Source organism: Maniola hyperantus, chromosome 4 (assembly GCF_902806685.2).
Source record: "Maniola hyperantus chromosome 4, iAphHyp1.2, whole genome shotgun sequence".
Lineage (NCBI taxonomy): Eukaryota > Metazoa > Arthropoda > Insecta > Lepidoptera > Nymphalidae > Maniola > Maniola hyperantus.
Genome location: NC_048539.1, coordinates 13,591,766 through 13,616,503, shown reverse-complemented (window position 1 = coordinate 13,616,503; position 24,738 = coordinate 13,591,766). Strand labels below are relative to the sequence as shown.

At 38.1% G+C, this 24,738-nt stretch overlaps 1 protein-coding gene across 1 annotated transcript in view; it reads left to right on the top strand.

The window, feature by feature from the left end:
* The window catches only part of LOC117997324 (nuclear hormone receptor FTZ-F1 beta-like), a 56,897-nt gene extending 33,133 nt beyond the window's left edge, over positions 1 to 23,764 (top strand). Inside the window, exons 2-17 of the mRNA XM_034985584.2 lie at positions 6,709 to 7,119; positions 7,448 to 7,563; positions 8,178 to 8,310; positions 9,721 to 9,905; positions 10,687 to 10,843; positions 11,577 to 11,709; positions 12,055 to 12,193; positions 12,420 to 12,553; positions 13,034 to 13,245; positions 13,932 to 14,068; positions 15,632 to 15,712; positions 16,107 to 16,331; positions 17,865 to 18,001; positions 18,704 to 18,819; positions 19,065 to 19,219; positions 19,819 to 23,764. Of these exons, the coding sequence (XP_034841475.1) occupies positions 7,029 to 7,119; positions 7,448 to 7,563; positions 8,178 to 8,310; positions 9,721 to 9,905; positions 10,687 to 10,843; positions 11,577 to 11,709; positions 12,055 to 12,193; positions 12,420 to 12,553; positions 13,034 to 13,245; positions 13,932 to 14,068; positions 15,632 to 15,712; positions 16,107 to 16,331; positions 17,865 to 18,001; positions 18,704 to 18,819; positions 19,065 to 19,219; positions 19,819 to 19,926 (2,259 nt within the window). The 5' untranslated portion in view covers positions 6,709 to 7,028 and the 3' untranslated portion in view covers positions 19,927 to 23,764. The remainder of the gene's footprint in view (positions 1 to 6,708; positions 7,120 to 7,447; positions 7,564 to 8,177; positions 8,311 to 9,720; positions 9,906 to 10,686; positions 10,844 to 11,576; positions 11,710 to 12,054; positions 12,194 to 12,419; positions 12,554 to 13,033; positions 13,246 to 13,931; positions 14,069 to 15,631; positions 15,713 to 16,106; positions 16,332 to 17,864; positions 18,002 to 18,703; positions 18,820 to 19,064; positions 19,220 to 19,818) is intronic.
* The last annotated feature ends 974 nt before the right edge of the window (positions 23,765 to 24,738 follow it).

Sequence of the window (24,738 nt, the reverse complement as noted above, 5' to 3'; positions counted from 1 at the left end):
CCGAGTCTGAACACAAGGACATCACTCAACCGAGTCTATCATAATTATCTATTAATATAATATGTACAATATGCCGATGGCCTTACCTATGTCATGCCTTATAGTCTGATTATTAATTCCGTGGAATTCTGACGTTTTTAAGATTCCATACCTCATAAGGAAAAATGGAACCCTTATAGGATTACTTTGTTGTTGGTATGTCTGTCTGTCTGTCTGTCAAGAAACCTATAGGGTACTTCCCGTTGACCTAGAATCATGTTTGGCGGGAAGGTAGGCAGAAAAAAATTCAAAAAATGTGTTCATTGCTATTTTCAACTTTCAAAGTAAGATTACTATAGGTACCAAGTGGGGTATCATATGAATAGGCTTTACTTGTGCATTCTACAACAGATTTTTATTTATAGAGAAGCGGTTGGTAAGGATTTGGTAAGGTATGGCAAACTTTTCCTAATACTTACTTATTTCGTAATTGTATTGATCAAATTAACATAATTATAAGGAAATAACAAATCGATTATAATCTATGCCTAAGTATAAATGTGTATTCAAAACATCGATTTGCATAAATCAATGACATACCTATTGAATGTTTAGCAACCAAAATTTTCCACGGAGCATATTAAATACCATATAAGGTACCTACCTACCTACCTACCTACCTACCTAATTAATATATTCATAATTTCATAATACCAGTAGGTATAGTTAAATGTGCGGGGTACCTAAGCTGGAGCCTGAATTCTTTGGAACAGTGTTCTTATTTTAGAATGTAAATTAGGTAGAAGCATAATAAAGGACTTAATTAGTATCTTCCTTATTTATTAGGGTTGATATAAGGTTGACACCTTCTTAACTAGAAAAAATACAAAGCCTTGACCTTTCTATTATTAATAAATAGCTTTCTATAAGATTTTTCAGTAGAGTTCTTTGTTTTTTGTGGTGTCTGATTTGATTATATTTTAATCATTTTAAGTGTTGATTAAGTTATTATAGGTAGTCCGTACAAAATGACGCCTCACGCGCCATTTTAACTCTATGGGTCAACTTTCATGTCAAAAGTACGGTTCACCTTTGAATTAAAGACTACAATCGTACTTTTGACATGAAATTTGACACATAAAGTTAAAATGGTGCGTGAGAAGTTAAATTTTACGCATTATAAGTATACTTATTTTGTGTATTCGGATCGTGTGACGTAGGGTACGTCGTCTTCTCGTACAAATGACCGTTCGGCCTTGTCTAGGCCGTGATGACGCCATCTTTTATACGTACGCTTTATTGGGGACACCGAAATTATACAACTATCTCTCTTTTACATTACAAACTACCAAATGAGTAAGAGAGACACCCATTTTATCGTAATCATATAAATGTAAACATAAATATTTCGATATAATTTATATCTTGCTGCGATGTCTTGGGTAATTTAAAGTCAAGATTAGGTAGGTAGGTATGATATTCATTTTGCAGTTTATTTATATATTCTCTGTTCTTATTTTGAAACAAAAAAAAGCGTTTAACTGCGTCTACCAATTTTTTTAATCACAGTACCTACGAGGTAGGTATTTAAAACTTTTCTGTCAAATAAATTCATGGTCATCATTTCTTAATTTATAGATAGTGTCGTCCATGACTTCAATACCAAAAATATCGATGTAAAGTTATCGATTTTTAGTAGTAGGTATTTATATCGATTTGAGTCTGTAAACTAACTAAGTAATTAATAAGGTAACTCTTCATCAACGAAATCGCTTTAGTTACTTTTCTAAATATTGTTAATCAATCACCTTTCTAGCGTAATGAGTAGGCAAAAACGTTTTTATTAAATTAAAAAAACATCAAGTTTAATGATTCGAATCTGTAATCCATGCCGTTCGTGTTACTCCGAAATTCTTCACCACATGGCATGCGCTCTTTCATGTCACGTAACATTATTTACCTAATGAGAAAGCTTAGCTGTATAACGATTGTTTCCCAACAGTTTCTTTACCTCCTGCATACTGTAAGCAGTGCATTGTGCAATTGGCAATTACTGAGTTGCCAGGGCAACTGCGCTGCGGCTGTCTGATAACGATAACCGTGTAATGGTCTGGGATCAAGACTCGGACTATTGGTCGTTAATTGGTTCGCCAGACGGTCTTCACTCTTTGATAGGTATCTAGCCACCGCAATGTTCTTTCAATCTTTCCCCCGCATCAGGTTTGTGTGTATGTATGTTTGTTACAAGACATTATTTATAAACATATACAATAAAACAGAACATCATAATATTATGTAGAAAAAGGTACCTACTAAGATAATGAAATTATGACTACACTTAATAATAAATTTTGACATACCTACTACAAATAAATCTGTACTAATAACTTTTTTTTTTAAATGTATTGATCACGTTAATTTTCAATATACATTTAAAATACACAGAAACTGATCATGAAATCTAGAAACTGTTGAAGTTTATGTGAGGATGGCGAGTTCGTGTTATACAAATTTAATAAAATAAAGGTAAAAAACTGTTATATAAATTTGTATGTATAAATATTGTGACATGAAACACTTTCTTAAACACTTGAATATGACAAATAAAAATGCTTGTAATGTAAAAATGCTGAACTATATGAATGTACCTATGTACTGAATTAAATGGAAATAAAGACTTTTTTTTAATTTGTTACTCTTTCACGCAAAAAATACTGGACGGATTTGGCTGAAATTTGGAATGGAGATAGATATATTATGGCGATTTTTTTGTTTAAGTAGGTACTTTCGCTACATTTTAAAATCGTGTTAATTAGACTCTGTATACTTTCAGAGATAATGTAGCTGTCTATCAGTATAACAATTTTTAGATCGGATCGGATCATTGGTTCTGGAGATCCCTCTAATCTACATTCTACATACAAAGTAAAAAACTAACAAATACTTACCTCTTTAAAATCGCCAAGAAATGATCTTGATCATGCTTATTTTTGAACGTCGTGCGTTGTGTAAAATCTCGCGGGCTTTCATGTTACAACTTATTAACATTACAGAGCCATGTTAACGTAACCCATGAGTCGTATTTGAAAAATTACATTATAGTTAAGTACCTACGAGTATATTAAAAAGATCCTTCTATCTCTATAATCTTGTACTATCGTGTGTTCGTGTCTAGACTGCCTAGTACCAATTGCAACGGGGTGATTCGCTAACTCAGTGGTCAACGACGAAAGATAGCCAACGAGCTCATTTGACATTTATAAAATTTTAATTGTTAAGTTTTCTACAACAAAATCATCGGTGGCCCGTGGCTATCATTCATCGTTAAACACTGAGTTAGTGAATCACCTAGCTGTTAGGAATAAGGTATTGGGAACGGCGCTGTGGCCTGTGACTCGGCAGACCAGTTCGCGCGAAAGGCGAAATGCTCGCGATCGCCCTGCTCCTACAACCGGCTTCACGAAGGCCGTTCCATCCCCACCACCTTGAATAGGGATGGGATGGTTATCGATGAAATTATCACGGTGCTCTATACTAAATTGGGTATTTGACTACATCAAAAATAATTTTTTTCTCAGTGATTATTAAATAGAGGGTCTTCCAAAATACGTAAAATCCACTTCCTTTGTTGGTTTTAAGTGTAATAACCATTTTAAATTATCGATTAAACTAAAATAAGCACGTCAAATGATTGTGACATCACACACTGGTATTCCATAGAATCTTGCATACTAAGCGCGCGTTTTGACGTTTGATAAAAAGTTACTGATTTGACTAGTTGTCAAATACCGTATTGGTGTCCAATGTGATATTGGAATGATGTCAAAAACACTCCTATTTTATGATGATACATCGTTATCTTCTAAATATATAAAAGGAAAAGGTGACTGGCTGACTGACTGACTGATCTATCAACGCACAGCTCAAACTACTGGATGGATCGGGCTGAAATTTAGCATGCAGATAGCTATTATTACGTAGGCATCCGCTAAGAAAGGATTTTTTGAAAATTTAACCCCATAAGGGGGTGAAATAGGGGTTCGAAATTTGTGTAGCCCACGCGGAGGAAGTCGCGAGCTAGTCATAAAATATGACTATAATCTCTGTACTAATATCTAATGCTATCCTTGTCCGCGTGGAGTATTGCGAAAGGAATATCAATACATTTAGTCAGATCTGTCATTTTAGTTTACTTTAGAAATTGTGTATTTAACTTGATTAGTAACGATAGAAAAGTTTGTTTAGTGCTAAATGTAGTATCCTTTGTTGGTGACGTTCTTTTCTATTTTAGGTGTTATAAATTCAACAATTTGCATTTAATGTTAGTTATATAAATAAAAGATCCTATTGCAGAAATATGTATAGATATATACCTGATCGCTAGTGTATATATCGAATAATTTTATCCAAAATGATTTTACCCAAAATTCAGGCGCCTGTCATGTCCTTTGCCTTGGCAGTAATAAGCTTGATAGTTAGCCCGCTATGGAATTTGACTAGTTTGAACTAGAGAACATAGTTTAACTACGGGTTGCTAGCCCGAACCCCACATGCATCCGAAAGAAAATTACATAAGCCATTACTATAATTAGGAAAAAAAGCAATTCAGCAAAACCCCATATGAATATCATTTCGGATTTTTTTTTCAATTAAAAACTAATTTTCCAGTAGGTATTTTACTGCTACGCGACAAACATTGTTTAACAAACGATTTTATTATTATAAGTATGTAAGGAGAAGGACACGAACACAATGTTATCGCTCGATTTCAATTTTAAATTCGATTAATATATATACTTTACGCCACGTTATCTTCGGAGCCTCGCCCTGAACGTTGTAAACACAATGCCAATGACACCGAAGGTCTATTATATTATCGGCTTTTCACTTACGCCAATACATTGGCCAGCATATTGGCACATGCGAATACCAAGCTTGTATGCGTAGAGTGAGATCTTTATTCCTTGATAGATGATGCTTGCTCACGTGGGAACAATTTCATTTCCCATGATAAAAGTAGCCAAGTCTCCAAGTCTTTAACCATATCTATGTAAATAATCACGTCGATCCTTTGTTCCATCGCTGTGGCGTAATGGAAGGACAATGCAACAGATTAATATAAATATAAATATTAAGATTAATTAATAACATTCATAAAGTAAAAATAATCAAAATTGATTATTTATTCTCTAACATGAATTTTATTTTATTTATGTGCTGGTTCTTGGTTAATAATAATCTATGTAAATGAAATGAAAAAGTTTATTTGAATGAATATGGAAAGACAGGGTACAACCAGTGCAGTGTAATGGAACGCTGAAATGTGCTATTTAATATCGATAAAATATATATCGCACAATCGTCAAATACTCTCGGACCGAACAACTCTCAGAATCAAGGCACAGTCGAATAATTTATGCAAAATAGGTACCTAGCATTGTACCCTTTTTATAGTCAATTGTTAGATTTGTAAGGTAATGTAGTGGTCATAAACTAATTAAGTCAATTTAAAACCAAAGCTACGAGGGTTCCAACTGCCAAACGTGCCCAGGGTCTGAGAAGAGACTTAAAACAAACTCAACCGGTTATTCTTTTTACTATCACCACTTCACATTAAACTAATTAGAACTATCAAAGCTGAAGCTATATGTCACTATTAACTTGTTAAAATAGAGTAAGTGGTGAACGGGCGTTAGACCGATTGAGCTGACTAACGCATTGGAAAATTTGAACAGCCGATGTTTTATCGATAACATCAAGCGATGTTATCGATGCGCAACACTAGGTGCGTCGGCAAGGCCGCGGTCCGACGGCCCTACGCACGTCGTACGTATAAACAGTTTTAAAACGCGACAGCTTTTAATCTCGTATTCAATATGAACCTTTTGCTTTTGTAAAGCTTGTCGGGAAATGACATTTTAGTTTAGTTCATTATCATAATATTTTTAACTAAGTCACTTTATATTTTATTGACCCTTCCACGGGTGGGTATAGTGTTTATCAGTGTGTATGTGTGTATTATCGGTTCATCATACTAATATTATAACGAGGTAAAGTCGTTAAGTTTGTTTGCAGGGTGTAATTTCTGAACCTACTGAACCGATTTTAAAAACTCTGTCACAAATAGAAAGCTACATTATTCTTGAGTGACAGGCTATATTTTATTTTCTAAAAATTAGAGATCCCTACGAAAATTGTAATATGCTACCCTGCGAAGCCGGGGCGGGTCACTAATTGGTCATAATTACCAAACTATTCATTAGGTTTTGTTCGTCGGTGGTGGGATTTTTAAGAGGCGTTTTAGTTTCTAACTTTATTGGCGTATATTTAGACTTCAGTACCCAGTACCCAAAGGATGCCAAACGTATCCCTATTACTAAGCCTCCGCTGTCTGACTGTCTTCTGTCTGTCCGTCTGTCACGGGAGTCTATAGCTTCAGCCGTAACTGAACTCTAATATAATTTTTTTCAGAATAAGTATAGTCTGCGACTGGTCGAGATGGCAATCGGGGTATGAGGCGGGGGGACGCCCCGCCCCCAGGTTAGCGCGGGGGCTCTGCGGGTGTGTGGGGCGTTCCCTCCCTGATTGCCATCTCGACCTGTCGCGTACTATACCTACGTGCTACTAACACGATTCAGGGCAAATAGCACTTAAAAATATTCCTCATCCAAAAAAATCTTTAAAATTAGCATTTTTTTATTTTTAATCGTAACTTTTCCTTTGTTACAGATTAACAAGATGCTGGTTTCTTCGTGCATATTTCGACACTCGCAGTCCTCTCTAAACCGAGTTCAACTATCCGACTTCGAAGGACCAAAACTATGCGTACATCCAATAATCTATCGATCAAGAATAATTCCTTTAGATGCCTTAAAAACGAACAGCGACGCAAGATGATTAAATAGCATAGAGATTTTTTAAATATGAGAAAAAGATAAAATATTTTTGGAGATTTTTTTATAGACTACTAGATGTTTGGTGCTTTAAAGTGTAGTGAGGTGAAATAGAACTATCGATAGTTTGATGGTCACGCTGTGATTGAAGTGGTTATGATGTCGAGCGAGGGGGAGCCCGTCAAAGTCGAGGGGGGGCATGTCTCCGTCACAACCATTAGCATGTCGGGTCCAGAGACCAGCAATGGTAAGTTCTACCTAAATAAACATTTTTATGTCTGAATTTTTTTTCAATGATCAATCATTGAAGCGGTTGTGTTTCATAAATACTATTAAAATTATGTATTTTATTTGTTGATTGACTGCTGCTGCGATTGCGAAAAACCACCCTACAGTGATCATAAAACCCATTCTTATTTATCACTGTGCCAAATGATATAAAAATCGGTTCAGCAGCTTAGTCGTAAAATGTAACAGACAGAGCGGTTTGATCTACACATTAATACATATGTCAGTTACCCAGTCAGTTTCTCCTTTTATAGTTTATACCTAGATTTGTTTATTGTATATTTCAGGTCGATTTTCGTACAGTTCGAGTGGCGTACGCATCAGCGTGTCTTCCGAGCCACACGATGAAGACTCCACGGATGCCGAAATCTCCAAAATCGACTTTACACAGCATCAGTATGAGGTAAATTATAACATTTCAATTAATTATTGTCTTAAGATTGCTCTCCATGGTCGCTTGAAGTCAACTGTGAGAGCATGCTATTGCACAAGAGCGAGATGTGAAATGTGTGAACAACGCGTAGAAATGCGCAAGCGAAGTGAGTGTGCCGTAACTACCTACTGAGCGCCTGAAGCGAATTTTTTTATGCTAAGTATTAATTTGAATAAGCACCAGAATCATGATCACTGCGCCCAAGAATGATCACTTGATGGTTTATATTTTTGAAACTGTACTAATTTGTGTAAATAAAATGTATTTGCTCTCGCGCTTTTTTCGGGACGTACGAATACCTAATCGTGGTTATTTAGTTTATTTTTTGCATATTTTTTGGATTAAGTAGTTAACCATTAACAAAATAATTTATAGGTAATTGCACTTACACCACTTACACCTGTAGGTAATATCGGCTCCCTGCCTTATACCTCACATGCACGTCTGTTTCACTTCCTGGCCTTACACCAAGTGTCTGAAAAGGGTTACTCTGATCCATGATCACTCTATCCATAGTGTGTGGCGTATAGGAGCGAGACGACAGTATAGTTCATATATTACATCAATGTTTATGTTATTATTAGGTAAACATGCGCAACAAAAAGAAGCGCTCGTCCAGTGGGCAGTGCGACCAGACGGCGGAACAAGAACGCCCCATGTCCTGGGAAGGAGAGCTGTCCGACTCCGATATGGTCATAGACACCAGCGTTAACAATGGTAAGATAATGCTTGTCAAGTAGGTAACGTGCGAAACAAAACAAGCGCTCATCCGGTAGGTAGTGCGACCAGGTGACTGAATAGAAACGCCCCATGTCCTGGGAAGGAGAGTTGTCCGACTCCGAAATGGTCATAGAAACCAGTGTTAACAATGGTAAGATAATGCTTGTCAAGTAAAATTCGGAACAAAAAAGTGCTCATCCATCAGGCAGGCCAGGCGACAAAATAGGTACGCCCCATGTCATGTAAAGGAGAATTGTCTGACTTCGGAATTGTCATAGACACCAGTGTTAACAATGGTAAGATAATGCTTGTTATGTAACGTGCCGAACAAAAAAGCGTTCATCCAGCGGGCAGTGCTATGCGACCAGGCGACAACATAGGAATAAATGCCCAATGTCCTGTAAGGGAGAGCTGGTGGAAACGGTCATAGACACCAATGTTAACAACGGTAAGATGATGTTTGCATCCCCTACACGCAACAAAGAAGCGCTCGTCTAGCTGGCAATGCGCCCAGCGGTCGATCAGGAACGCCCCATGTCGTGGAAAGGAAATCTCTCCGATTCCGAAATTGTCATAGACTGAGATCTATAGAGCGCACTTTGACTTTGCTCTGACTTAAGATTGAGTTAAAACAAGACAGACTTTTGTGTGATATAGCTCTGTCTCGTTTTAACCCTGTCTTAAGTCTTAGCTAAGTCAGAGTGCGCTCTATAGATCTCACCCATAGACACCAGTGTTAACAATGGTAAGATAATACATGTTAAGTTGGGCAGTGCGACGAAACGCCCTTGTAAAAGAGCGCTGTCCGACTTCGAAAATGGTCTTAGACACCAGTGTTAATAAATCTTGAAGTTTTGCCTTCCCGAAATACTTTAACCATATTATTTTTTAACCTATTATTGTGTTAAATTAAGAATAAAACCGCCAATTGTTATTTGTTTGAGTAGGTATATCATAAGGAAGGAAATAAAATTGCACGCAAATTGATGAGCAATTATTCATAGAATTATAAAACCACATACAATACTAACGTGCTAAACTTAATTTATCGGACACCGTCGTGGTTCGACCTTCAACGGCCTTTAAAACATTGTGGCTTCTTATTAGTTGTTTGTATTGAATGTCATACAATCCTTTGTATTATTAGATAGGTATATACAGGATGTAACCAGAACGCTAGAAAAAACTTAGCCTTATTGTTATACTATCTAAACACAACTAATACCAATAACCATATGCCTCATTTTGTAGTTTTAGTGATTTAGTATTTTTGAAATCCGCAATGTATACCGTGCAAAACGTGTTGATTATAGTATCGGTGGAATTATCACGATAATCATGGCGTTGTTGGGCATTGACGTTAACCTTAATGTGGCACGAGCATGATGAAACTGCGTTCTGGTTTAGATGAAAACAGCAGCTCCCTCGACCTGCAATCGTCGCGCGACTCCATAGACACGCTCCGCAATGTGACCATCAAGACTGAACCCCTCAAAACGGAAGCCTTCCAGAGCTTGGACGACCAGCGCGTCCTAGACCTCAAGTACACAGTGCCTCTGCAGTCGCATCAACGGAGTCTTAGTATGAACAGGGTGAGAGGCGCTTTCCTTAACCTGGGGATGATTTATCGATCTAATGGGGACCCACACTGCCAATTTTTCTAACAGGTGGCGCATAAACGAATCGGCCGTAGAGGTACTATCATCTGGGGAACCAGCCCCTCGATTGCGGTAGAAAAACAGCTACAATGTCGCGATCGCACCTCTGATTGGTTGACGCTCGCTTACTATTGGCTACAATGCATTGTTGCAACAAGAATCGCACAAATTCAGCCAATCACAACAATTGAGTTTTTTTTTTTTTTTTTTTTTTTTTTTTTTTCAGATACAAGTTAGCCCTTGACTGAAATCTCACCTGGTGGTAAGTGATGATGCAGTCTAAGATGATAGCGGGCTAACCTGGAAGGGGTATGGCAGTTTTTATTAAACCCATACCCCTTTGGTTTCTACACGGCATCGTACCGGAAAGCTAAATCGCTTGGCGGCACGGCTTTGCCGGTAGGGTGGTAACTAGCCACGGCCGAAGCCTCCCACTAGACCAGACCAGAAATTTAGAAATTATAAAATTCCAAACCCCTGCCAGGAATCGAACCCGGGACCTCCCACTATTAAGACCACAGCGCTCACCACTGCGCCAGGGAGGTCGTCAAGATTGTAATAATGATGCAGGTTTTACGAAATCGACCTAGAGATATACTGAGCTGTCAAACGCCTTAAATAAATAAGTTTAAAATATTTAAACAAAGCTGAGACGTGATACATGAAGCGGCGTCTGCCAGTACGTCCACATACTTTAAAGAAGTTTGTTTTACAGATATCAGTGTTAACAGACAACGCGTCGCTGACTCTAGCCAGGCGGCCATCTTCTCCCACAAGTAGTGCCACATCTACTCTCTCCGACCAGTATGAGACGCCTCTAACACATAATCCAGAAGTTCAGAACTTGACCATCAAGAAAGAGATGCTATCAGGTAAGATTCCTCTTCTTCGCGTTGTCACTCTTTTTCTCTCCAATTTCTCAATTTCTCCCTCTCTCTTTCTCGCTCTTTCTCTTTTGTGCCTTGACAAAATTTCCAACTTTCCATCTTCTCCCCAAGCAGTGCCAAACCAGCTCTCTCTGATCACGAGACGCCACTTACACATAATCCCAAGTGCAGAACTTGATCATCTAGAAAGAGACGCTATCAGGCAAGAGATAAGACTTTTCTCTCTCTTTCTCTACGTTTTGGCCATCTTTTCCCCTAAGCAGTACCTGATTTGGTACACTCTCTGATCGGAACGAGATTCAAGCACTAACCCCCAAATTCAGAACTTGACCAACTTGGTCAAGAAGGAGACGTAGCTATCAGGTGGGATAAGGAATCTTACTCTGCTCTCTCTTACGCGGCTTTGTATCTCTCCCCTTCTCTCTCTTGGACTATCGAGACGATTTTTCCCAATTCAACGTCTTCTCACGCAAGCAGTGCCAATTCAGCTAAGAGAGCTGTAGAAGATACTGCAACCTTTAACTTGACCAATAAGAATGAAACTGCAGCAGCTATCTGAAAGTACGCCTCTCTTTCTCTATTTCTAATTGCCTAAGATGAGAATTTTTTGACTAGGTACTGACTTCATGGAGTCGAATTGGAGACGTTACCTTCAGAAGATTTTAGATTAACCCCTGCCACCTCTCCACCAGTCACTAATGTATTAACTTCTTTGCAGAGTTGAAATGTGAGCCATCAGTGGGCATGGATAAGTTACTGGGCCTGCACGGGTCACCGCTGTTGGGGCGACTTCCGCGAGTGCAGTCCAGTGCCAGCACTGACTCCGCCGTACATTCTATGTACACGCATAGGTACATCTACAACAATTTAATTGCGAGGCCGTTCTTTATATTTGCCTGATTTTTATAAAATATATGTCTTGTTCTTGTTTCCGAGTTCTTGCCCACACATTCGGAGTTCTCGTCCACACATTTATTTGCCTTTTCATGTAGGTACCTATATGTGTTGTTCTTGTTTCCGAGTTCTTGCCCACACTTTCCGAGTTCTCCTCCACACTTTTCCCTTTCATGTACCTATATGTGTTGTTCTTGTTTCCGTGTTCGTGACCACACATTGCGAGTTTTCGTCCACACATTCCGAGTTCTCGTCCACACTCCCCTTTTCATGTATTTTAATTAATAGTCTCATCTTTCCAGCGTGTACAGCAGTCCGTCGGCCAGCCCGCGTCCGTCGCGGCACTACACGCCGTCTCTGTCGCGCAACAACAGCGACGCCTCGCACTCGTCGTGTTACTCCTACAGCTCCGAGTTCTCGCCCACACATTCCCCTGTGCAGGTACATTCCTATATCATATTCCCAGCGTGTACAGCAGTTCATCTGATCAGATCTTTATAGTAAACTGGTACCAACAGGTTTTTATTATAAACTAGCGACTCGCCCCGGCTTCGCACGGGTCCAATGTAGATACTAATGTGGTGTCAGTGAGGAGTGATTAATAATCCATACTTATTTCTTATAATATTTGTTAATTTTTAATGGCGAAAAAAACAATATTTTCCAGAGCCGGCATCCGCACGTGGTATACCGGGAGGCAGCCGTGTTCCCGGCGTCGCCCGCACACGATGACGACACCGACACGACTGACGATCGCCTCCATCATCACCAGGGTATCAGCAGACAGCAGCTCATCAACAGGTAGGCTACATCTTCTAGTATCTATACTAGGACATAATAATCCATCTACACTCACGGAAACTCAAATCAGGAATAAGTACTTATTAGACCTTCCGTTGTAGTTTGAAGCTACAGTGGTTTGAATATCATATTTTAATACGATGGGGCCACTAAAAATTGTGAAATAAAAAAAATTCAAATAAAAATAAAAACCGACTTCAATAACCACCAACACTAAAAAGTAAAAACTAATTTAATTTATTACCCAATATAAATTATGTATACAAGAGTTATTGTAGTTCTATAGTAATATTTTTTGGAGTCGGTGGTTATTGAAGTCGGTTTTTATTTTTTTTGAATTTTTTGTGTGTGTGTGAAGTAGTGAACATATATAATTTTGCTTTTAGTTTCGCAACCATTAGGTTGAATTTAGTAGGTAGGAATTTGGTAGCACTTTTTACCAAACGTGACGTAATTTTCTTGTTCTTCTCTTGTTCACAGTCCGTGCCCAATCTGCGGTGACAAGATAAGCGGTTTCCACTACGGCATCTTCTCATGCGAGTCGTGTAAAGGCTTCTTCAAGCGAACGGTGCAGAATCGCAAGAACTACATGTGCCTCCGAGGCGGCAACTGTCCAGTCACCGTGGCCACCAGGAAAAAGTGCCCCGCTTGCCGATTTGACAAGTGTCTGGGATGTGGGATGAAACTTGAAGGTAGGCCTAATAATCTAAATATATAAAAGGAAAAGGTGACTGACTGACTGACTGACTGACTGATCTATCAACGCACAGCTCAAACTACTGGACGGATCGGGAAATTTGGCATGCAGATAGCTATTATGACGTAGGCATCCGCTAAGAAAGGGTTTTTGAAAGTTCAACCCCTAAGGGAGTAAAATAGGGATTTGAAATTTGTGTAGTCCACGCGGATGAAGTCGCAAGCATAAGCTAGTGATTAATTATAATCTATATTAATCTAAATATATAAAATGAAAAGGTGACTGACTGACTGACTGACTGACTGACTGATCTATCAACGTACAGCTCAAACTACTGGACGGATCGGGCTGAAATTTGGCATGCAGGTAGCTATTGTGACGTAGGCATCCGCTAAGAAAGGATTTTTGAAAATTCAACCCCTAAGGGGGTGAAATAGCGGTTTGAAATTTGTGTAGTCCACGCGGACGAAGTCGCGAGCATTAGCTAGTATTATATACTGGTAAAGTTTGTAAGTCTGTTTGTAGGGTATCTTCGATTTGCAATCAGCTTTTGGCTATCAGCTTTTGACTGAGATAAATGAAAAACTTTGAGAAAGATCCAAGCGTATTCACTGATAATTCTATGAAGTATTTCCGTAAAATCTAGTCTAGTTAAAAACTAAGAAACTATCATTTTTGCAGCAATAAGAGAAGACAGAACTCGCGGAGGTCGCTCAACGTATCAGTGTTCATACACGCTCTCGGGCGCCGCCTCCACGGGCTCGCTGCTCTCAGCGCACGCTCCGACCACGCTCCGGCACGCCTCCAGCCTCACTTGCGTAAGTATCCAAGAAGCAAACGCTCATCATTTACACACCCATATTATTTATCGTAACCTCGAAAAGCTGGGTGGTTTTACCCATATTTGAAATCATAACCTCGAAATCTGGTTGTTATACCCATATTTTTAATCATAACCTCGAAATCTGGGTGTTACACCCATATTCTTCATCGTAACCTTGAAAGCTGGATGTTACAGTACGCGCGGCGAGAGTTTGGCTTTGACCGTTATTGCGCAGAAATCAGAAATTGGGTATCAACGGGCAATTAGTGGGGTGCGGGGCGGGTGTGTAGGCGCACGCGGTGCTCTGATTGGCGCTCCACTGCTCCAGTCGTTCCCTGCCTCTCGCATCGATACGACGTACCGCGCACTCGTGTTGTACAATCACGTTCACAAGTGAATTGCTATTTTCGTTAATTGTTTATTGTTGTCGATTGTTATTATTTGTTGAGTTTGTAGAAAAAGTATCCTTAATGGGTGCCCAGGAATGGGGAAAAATATGTAAAAAGGTAAAAGATATAGAAGAAGAGTACGTCAAGAGTGACCATGTAGTTGATTTACTTACCGAGCAATTTATAATTCGCGTCGATGATAATTCCGAAGACGATGATTCTGATGATGGTTATGAAGATGATGATGATGACAACTGCAACCGAGGAAGCCCTGAACCCGGACCCTCAACAAGCAAAAGACGTTGCACAATTTCGTGTCGCGGCAGCACCACTGGACCATGCGGTGATTTCATAGAAGGCGTTAAACCTTTAACTGATTCAGAATCTGAATAGCACTGCTGCTAAGACTTTTTTTTAATGTTAACTTTTGTATTTAATAATTATTTTAAGTTTTCTTTTGTTTGTATGTACCAATTTTACATGTATCTTGGAATAAATAATTTTATTAAAAAACAATTATTTAGAATTTTCATCGCTGTCTCTGTAAACTTTAAAAGGAAATAAACATTTTATATAAGTAAAATAACTATGAATAGTTTTAATAAATGAAGAAGTTTATCTATTTCGTATTATTTTCTAGCTTTATTACCACTGTACATGAATTTTGACCCACTCAAATATCCAACCTGGTACATAAAAAAGGAAAAGTATTGTGTGCGTGACAGTACCCATGCGCAGTAATCCCCTCCACCCGAAGGTCAAAGCCAAACTCTCGCCGCGCGATCTGTACCACCCATATTCTTAACCGTAACCTCAAACTTACACCCATATTCTTAATCGTAACCTTGAAAACTGGGTGTTACACCCGTATTCTTAATTGTGACCTCGAAAGCTGGGTGTTACACCCGTATTCTTAATCCCGAAAGCTCCTCGACTCTAACTCACTTGAGGGAACCTCAAGGAATTACTTGAAACCTCAAAATTGGTACTTTTCGTTGTAAGAATGAGGAAATAATGAGGTTCCTCATATGAATGTGAGTCGAATGGAGTCGAGGCTGAGTCGAGGTAAATTCAATAATTACGCCATTATTTGGAAGAATTTTTCAAATCAAAATAACCCATATTATGTTTAAATTTTAAAATCGTATATTCATCCTTTTATTTTTTAGGTGAATGGCCCTGGGTCGTACAACAGTCGAGGGGAATCAAGTAACAGCCGACTCACGCCTGACATACCCCCATTATTGCAGGTAACTCAAATTACTTTCTTAAACAGAAAATTTTGTATTGGTTGCCTACATGACTGGCATTTTATGAGAGAAAACTTGGTAAATGGGAGACAGACGTCTGACCGATGCCTCCCCATAAGAATAGTCCTTCGAATATTAATAAAAGTTGAGTCTGGAGCTTGTCTTAATTTGTGTCTTAAAATGACCCGCTATAGAGGAAGAGGAGTAGTTACTTGTGGTGTATGTTATGTTATGTACATTGTACTCGAACACAAAGTATTGAATCAGCTTGCGACTATGTGTACTTTACTATCCAAATCGTCAATTCCAGTTTGAGTGCTCACTCGCTAACAAACTGTTGTGTAGTTTGGTGAGATATAAAGTTATTAGTGCATTCAATAAATATATTTTTAAGGAAATAATGGACGTGGAACATTTATGGCAATACAACGAGTCGGAACTCAGTCGCATGAGCAAGTCCACCGGCAGTCCGTCTGCCAACCCGCTGCTGGCAGCGAGTGGCATCACCGCGCAGAACTCTAGCGCGGACTTCCTCGCCGACCTGTGCAACATTGCTGATCACCGCCTCTACAAGATCGTCAAGTGGTGCAAGAGTCTGCCGCTCTTCAAGAATATTTCGGTGAGCTTTCCTTATCATAGGTAATTTGAGCAAGTGACCGGCAGTGTCTGCCAACCCGGTGCTGGCAGCGAGTGGCATCACCGCGCAGAACTCTAGCGCGGACTTCCTCGCTGACCTGTGCAACATTGCTGATCACCGCCTCTACAAGATCGTCAAGTGGTGCAAGAGTCTGCCGCTCTTCAAGAATATTTCGGTGAGCTTTCCTTATCATAGGTAATTTGAGCAAGTGACCGGCAGTGTCTGCCAACCCGGTGCTGGCAGCGAGTGGCATCACCGCGCAGAACTCTAGCGCGGACTTCCTCGCCGACCTGTGCAACATTGCTGATCACCGCCTCTACAAGATCGTCAAGTGGTGCAAGAGTCTGCCGCTCTTCAAGAATATTTCGGTGAGCTTTCCTTATCATAGGTAATTTGAGCAAGTGACCGGCAGTGTCTGCCAACCCGGTGCTGGCAGCGAGTGGCATCACCGCGCAGAACTCTAGCGCGGACTTCCTCGCCGACCTGTGCAACATTGCTGATCACCGCCTCTACAAGATCGTCAAGTGGTGCAAGAGTCTGCCGCTCTTCAAGAATATTTCGGTGAGCTTTCCTTATCATAGGTAATTTGAGCAAGTGACCGGCAGTGTCTGCCAACCCGGTGCTGGCAGCGAGTGGCATCACCGCGCAGAACTCTAGCGCAGACTTCCTCGCCGACCTGTGCAACATTGCTGATCACCGCCTCTACAAGATCGTCAAGTGGTGCAAGAGTCTGCCGCTCTTCAAGAATATTTCGGTGAGCTTTCCTTATCATAGGTAATTTGAGCAAGTGACCGGCAGTGTCTGCCAACCCGGTGCTGGCAGCGAGTGGCATCACCGCGCAGAACTCTTGTGCGGACTTCCTTGCCGACCTGTGCAACATCGCCGACCATCGCCTCTACAAGTGGTGCAAGAGTCTGCCGCTCATCAAGAGTATATTCCACGTATATTCCCACTATAGCTTTACGACCAATTTCGATTTTCAAACGAGTCGTTGGGAGCCATTAGCATGAGCACATAAGAAAGTGTTCTGTGGAAATCCTTGAACGAAACATAGCAAGGGAAAACAGCGACAACGGGGCCTGGATTTAATGGGTGTTTTGTTATTAACATAGAAATGCATTTGCTTACTTATTTTTGTTTCTAAATTGGTTGAAGTAATTCTCTGCAATCTTGTCTCGATTACTAGAATTTTAGATAACTTTTAGGTCTTTTCAAGTCCACTTGTAAAGATTTTCTAACTAATAGGGTATTAGGATTTTATTCTGTTCGGCTTCTGTTTTTCAAAGTTGTTATTGAGATTCATACCTCTATTCACTTTATTTGAGGGGCAGATTCTACCTATATTCCATAACGACACCCTTTTTAAACTACGCTACCCTTGTTGAAAAATGTTGCGCTGGACTTACAAACTAAGTTCTCTGGCAAAACCAATGATGTTAAAACTGAAATGGTGTCTGACTTTTTCTAAAGGTCCCTTCCACCCGGGTTTTTTAACAGCTTATCATTTGCTTGCAGATCGACGACCAGATCTGTCTCCTGATCAACAGCTGGTGCGAGCTACTGGTGCTGTCATGCTGCTACCGCGGCGTCAGCACGCCGGGGGAGGTGCGTGTTGGCGGCGGCCGAGGCATCACCCTGCACCAAAGTGCCAAGTTAGTTCTTTTACATACAGATTCTAACTGGACATGTCTGTTTTCAGAAACATATGTATGGGATGCGGATTCCTATTGGGGGGCCCGACCCTGGGCACGCAACTCTAATTTTTCGGAATAAAACCTTTCGTGCTGCGCCCTGTTTCTCTCCAGTCGTGTTGGATTGCTGTCTCATCTGTATATATAAAATTCAAAGTCCTGACTGACTGACTGACTGACTTATATACCAACGCACAGCCTAAAACGCTGGTCCTAGAGATATGGAATTTGGAGGGTGTGTTCTTTGTAAGGAGTAGGTATCCACTAAGAAAGAATTTTTCAAAATTCCACACCCAAGTGGGTTAAATGGGGATTTGAAATTTATGTAGTCCGCGCGGACGAAGTCGCGAGCATAAGCCACTCGGTCTATAAGGGAGGAAGTAGTGTCTGCACACACACTAGTGCACTAATTGACTGCAGTGGCTGAAAATTTTCCTAGAGAACATTATAGCAATGATAGTTCTATTCTGGTGTTTCGAAGTTTCAATCAAACGACGGAGAAATTTGACGATGTAAAAGAGCTTTTAAAATTAAAAGTTCCTATAAGTAAAGAGTATTTTAAAATCGAATTCAGAAATAGCTATACAAATATCACCAGTAAACACTAAAAAAAGTAAAGGTCCCAATAGTCCTCCTTGCACTAAAGTATTAATTTGTTTGCAGATACGGTCTGACGCCCTGTATAGAACGAATGCTCAGCTTCACGGACCACTTGAGGAGGCTACGGGTTGACCGATACGAATATGTTGCGCTCAAGGTCATCGTACTGCTTACTTCAGGTAAACATTTTTTTTAATGACTTCCAATTTTGTTTTATTATAAACATCAAATGTTTTACAATATTCAAATGAGCAAAAACAATTGTTTTAAGAGTCTTACCGCCGCACTCAGAGTCGCTAATCGTTACATAAGATTGAGTTAAAACGAGACAGATTTATGTGCGAGATATAGCTATGACGCTATAAGCTAGTGTATGGTATAATGAAACAAGACGCTCTACGATCTCTTCCTTCTTTTTTGTCAGATGCTCCAGAACTTCGTGAAGCGGAAAAAGTGCGAGCATCTCAAGAAAAAGCGCTTGCAGCTCTTCAAGCGTACACGGCGGCGCACTCGCCCGACACGCCCGCCAAGTTCGGGGAACTATTGCTGCGTATTCCCGAACTGCAACGAACTTGCCAGGTGATTATATACCTTATCGCTTAGAAATTAAGGTTGAGTATTGAAGGAAAAAGTGTGAGCGTCTCAAGAAAAAGCGCTTGCGACGTTTCAAGCGTACACGGCGGCTTACTCGCCCGACAGGCCCCCCAAGTTCGGGGAACTCTTGCTGCGTATTTTCGAACTACAACAAACTTGCCAGGTGATTATATACCTTATCGCTCTGAAATTTAGGCTGAGTATTGAAGGGAAAAGTGCGAGCGTCTCAAGAAAAAGCGCTTACGGCGCTTCAAGCGTACACGGCGGCGCACTCGCCCGACACGCCCGCCAAGTTCGGGGAGCTATTGCTGCGTATTCCCGAACTGCAACGAACTTGCCAGGTGATTATAAACGTTATTGCTTAGGAATTTAGGCTGAGTATTAAAGGAAAAAGTGCGAGCAACCGAAGAAAACTTAAGCGAGTGAAAATCTAAAGTTAGGTTAGTGTAGAACATAAAATTCATGTGCCGCATTCGGCCGCATTTTGGGATTTGATCAAATCTCGGTTTTCATTATTTCATTGCGACATATAAATGAATATCGTTAATATTGTATTATAATTATTGGTTTATTTCTTCCCACAGTTCTTCATGCAAGTCGGCAAAGAAATGCTCAACCCTGCCAACAAGGGCAAAGATGGGGAAGGTCCCAGTTTCAACCTCTTAATGGAGCTGCTAAGGGGTGACCACTGACCTCCTGACTCCTCAGTCCACAGTCTGACCAAGTGAAAACATTGCTCAAGTACGAACGAGACTAACATGTAAAATAGATAAGCCTTTAATGACATTACTTTTTAATAATGACAGTTAATGGTCTAAGAGCCCGTGAGGGCCAGACCTTCGTTATTTTATAAAATCTGAAAGTTTCTATGCGCATTGTCCCCAAGATATTATATTAAAGTTTAAGGTTGTCTGGCAGGGGGTTGCCGCGATACTAAGTGTCTGGCAACGCATGACGTGATTTCTAATACTATTCCGAAGAAAATATATTAAAATTAAACTTTGTACTTTGACGAAAGATTTTATACGTTATCTGCCAAAGCCACCATTATCAAAACTTCATAGGCGCTGATTGTTCCTCTCTGTGTTGGGAACAATGCGCAGAGAAACTTTCGGCTTTCATAAAATAACGAAGGTCATAATCACAGATCTATGCTTATATTACTACAAATGGTACTATGTATGGTACGGTATGGTACTACATGGAGAGAATTACTACAGAATACTCTGTCTGTATCTATCCAATAAATTTTCAATTGAATTAGGTATGCACTCTAGTCCTCAGATATTTAGAAAATGCGGCCTCCCTTGAATACTATTTTCGCCACTAATTTATTATATTAAGAATGAAGGTGAAAACACATTGCTGTGTTGTGGTATGTTGCAAGTTGTTACGTTATCGCGACCAATCGGAGCGCAACAGAGCACCTCAACAATGCGCTTAAGTATGAGATTTTACATCTCATCAATGCTGATTTAGTGATTACATTTCGAGCGTCGAAAACTCAAAACACAATAACTTCAGAGCAAAATTACGGCCAATTTTATTTTTGCAAGGTTTTCACTTCGTAATATGGATGAACTTAAGCTTTAAAACTAGATAGTTAAGGTCAATTTTCCTTGAACGCTGAAGCGTTTCTACGTACGACTACTATCAACGTTGGTGTAATGTTAAATCTCATATTAAGCACGCAGACTTTACGTATTACGTATGGACCGCTTTGACCACTTCGCAATATTATAGTGCCCATGTTTACAGTTTATATGTATGATTCCGATCACCTGTCGCGTAACGATAAGCCACAACATAAAAATGATTGCACCTTTGCTAGTAGCTTATGTAGCTTATGAAAAGGAAACAATAAATAAACAATGGACTGTCTAACGTTATTGCCTTAGTATATTAAAAACTAAGTCCCGAGTGAATCGGCCTTCAATCAAAGACTGCTTTCATGAACATGAGATAATATTATATTTGTATGCTTCTTACGAAATGTAAGTATATTTTTTAGTCCTCGAACATTCAACCTATAGAAAATGCGTCATCTTCTGTAAAAAGTACTAAAGGATACTAAGTAAAAAAATAATAATTGCAAAGTAGGCATTTAAATATAATTCAATTAGTCGTTTTTATTTATTTATTTAGCAAGTGTTTTGAGGGTCAATGCACATTGCAGCAGAGTGAAATAAAAATAAAATTGGATAAAGTTGCAACGAAGTGAACGCGTCAAATTACTAAATAAACCAAACTTTATCTCCACATGTAATGTACTTATACGTAACCCGTACTAATACGTACCTACATCTAACTTTTACGTAAGAAACAAAAACAAAGTGATGCAGCGGATTCGTACCTCTCTTTTTACTTCACTTAAATACGCACATTACGAGTTCAGTTCATTCTTCTGCAGGATCATCTTTCTCATTGGCTAATGTAAATCATACGTTCAATAAAGTTAGTAATAAGTTATAGTGTAATAAAGATAAAGACTTAATAAGAATTTGGAAAAAGCGGCCATCGTCGTCGTTGTCGATACGATAACGCGCCACTTCGCTTCCACTCTACCGCAATGTGCCCTGAGCCTTGTGGCATGTTGTACTTGTTACCATAGGTTGAATTACTATTAATATTATTCAAATATATGAATTGAATATAATAATAATACAATACTTATAGGTTGAAATATTAGGTACTACATCACTATAGGTTGAATTATCGAACTTTTTAATTATTGTAACATGAGTGTATTTTTGTAAATTACAATTTTATGATGCATTTATTCCATACATTATGTACATAGCTCTCAAAAATTACATTTAAACACTCCGTACGCGTAAATATTTATATGTATGTTTTTATCTATTAAATATTTTTATAATTATTAAGTTAAACATGATGTGTGCAATTTTTTGTAACAGCCATCGATATCAATCGATACTATTTTGTGCATTGATGTTCAAAAGCTAATACAATGTATTTCGCCATCAGAACCAAAGTGACCGAACTCAAAATTTAAGTTTTTTGGTAAAACTCTTTTTGGTGTTATAATAATATATTGAGCAGATATTTACTTCAAGATCAAGATACTTAGAAACTTTTGAAATGAAATGTATTTAACTCGCACATTTAACATTTTTTTCGTTTATCTTGTTATCTTACATCATTTTCGTTCTGAAGGTGGTATCTAATATTAATATAAAACTGACACTGCCACTTGCTTTTATATTAGAATATTTTTGATAAGGCCAAGGGATCAAAAACCTATGATGATAAATAATAATACATTGTATGAGTAATAATGAATATGATACAAAAAGTTTTAAATCGACATCTATCAACGAATTAAAATTGCTCCATCTATTGGAACATAATATAGTTAAGTTTTTTTAAAATCATCAACAGCTAAAATAAAATATTTATGTAATATTATAAAACACTGGCGTTTAAAACAGATTAAATTGACCCCCAGAGTCACTTCAGAGGAACTAATGTGTTGTAACCCAAAATTTTGGATATTTTTTAAATGCTATTTAATTTAACATGTAAATATTTTTCTACCTACATAATGAAAAGAATTTAAAGAGCGGGTCCACGTTTCAAGGTAGATTTAATTTGATTTCTTCGAAATTTATATATTTTCCATTTGATTGTTGTCATTTACTCGTAAACGTTTAAGATTTGATTAAAAAATGACCTTGGTCATTTTGGGCTAAGTAAAATGCTATGAGGTCCTCAATCATCTATTTTGATACACTTAAAAAAAGGTTTTGTAAAAAAACAAATAAAAAAGTTAAATAAAAATAAAAATACAAAGGTGTAATATTTGTACGCGACTGTAATCAATGTCTATAAAAATAAAAATAAATTTTGTGTATTTTTTCTACGAAAGATTCTGGATAATAGGTATTTTGTGAACACAGCTTTGCCAAAAGGTAACTGTAGTTATTTCAAGTCGTAACGCAAAATTTGCGTGTTCGTAGGACTTAAATAGGTTTGTACTAAATCGTAGGTAGGAAGTGTAATATTCGTAAGTTTTGTGTATATTTTTTTTGTGTAAGCTGTGATTTAAGGCTCTGGAGAAGCCCTTTTTGCAATCATTGCCATTTTGTTTAAGTTACTTAATAATGTACTTTTAAACTTTAATTTAGGGTGTAATTACGTGAAGGTGAAACTTTCATTTTAGTTTGGAATTTTGTTTATTTAGTTATTAATTAAAATAAAACAAAGATACTGACACGTTGACCATAGGGTGACGATATTTTATTATGTTGTTTCTTTCCGTCTTTAATTTTTATAGTAATTGTATAGCAGGTATTATTTATGTTTTGATTTGTTTTGTGCAATAGGTACATGGCATAAAGTTTTTTAAATTATAAATGTCGGTTTGCAATTAAAACCTGATTAAATATAATATATACTTTATGCTTTGTGCAAGCACTTTTTCGAGCTGCAAAAGTCAGCTTTTGGAACCAGTAATTCACTGCCGTTTGTTAAAATAAGATAAAATTGCTTAAAGCAAAAAAAAGTTTTGTTGCAATAATATTTGAAGAGAAATATTTTGTTTTATAGTATTTTAGAGATGAATATCGTACTAGAATGTAGTTTTATTTAAGTTTAGATTACAAATCTGTTGTAGATTATATTTGTCAGATTTAAAAAAAACATTTTTTTGCTGGTATTATAAAATATATTTTTTACTTTTTAAAGCAATTTTGTTTTATATGAAACAAAAGTATGACAGGGTTTCATACAATAATCTTAATCATATCAATAGATAAAATTTGTAATATATTCCGTCAATATAAAATAAACAATACAATATAAGCAAGTATTATAACTATTTTTTTAGCAAATATTTGTATCATACGGGCACAAGTACTTTGATTCTAATTTTAGTTCGTAATATTTGAGCTCATATTATATATAAGAAATTATGTAATAATTATAACATAATGTTTTAAAAATGTGCCACATAAATGCTACTTTTAATATAAACGGTTAATGAGATTTATATGACGTGATTTCAGTTATTTTTGTGATGGAACATATTGCCAGATTGATAATTAATAAATAATTATACCAAGTAGATGATATGTTATAACGGAACTTCAGAGCAAAGTGGAAAGTAAATTGGACTGCAATTTCAAGTGGTCCTGTATTTAATAACTTTTGCGGGACAGTGAAATAAATAATTACTGTAATTTAAATTGTTTAATTTTTGTGAATTGAATTTTTGGTCATTGCTATTGATTGAATGCGATTATGTTGAGCAATATGAAAAAAGTAAAAGGACCACCAAAAAATATTTTTATGCTTAAAGCTTTTTTTTACAGTAAAACAGTTTTTAAGAATTAATTATGTTGAGTTCCATAACTTTCATAGTTCAATCTAAATATATAAGAGCAAAAGGTGACTGACTGACTGATTGATCTATCAACGCACAGCTCAAACTACGGGTCGGATCGGGCCGAAATTTGGAATTCAAATAGCTATTATGAAGTACC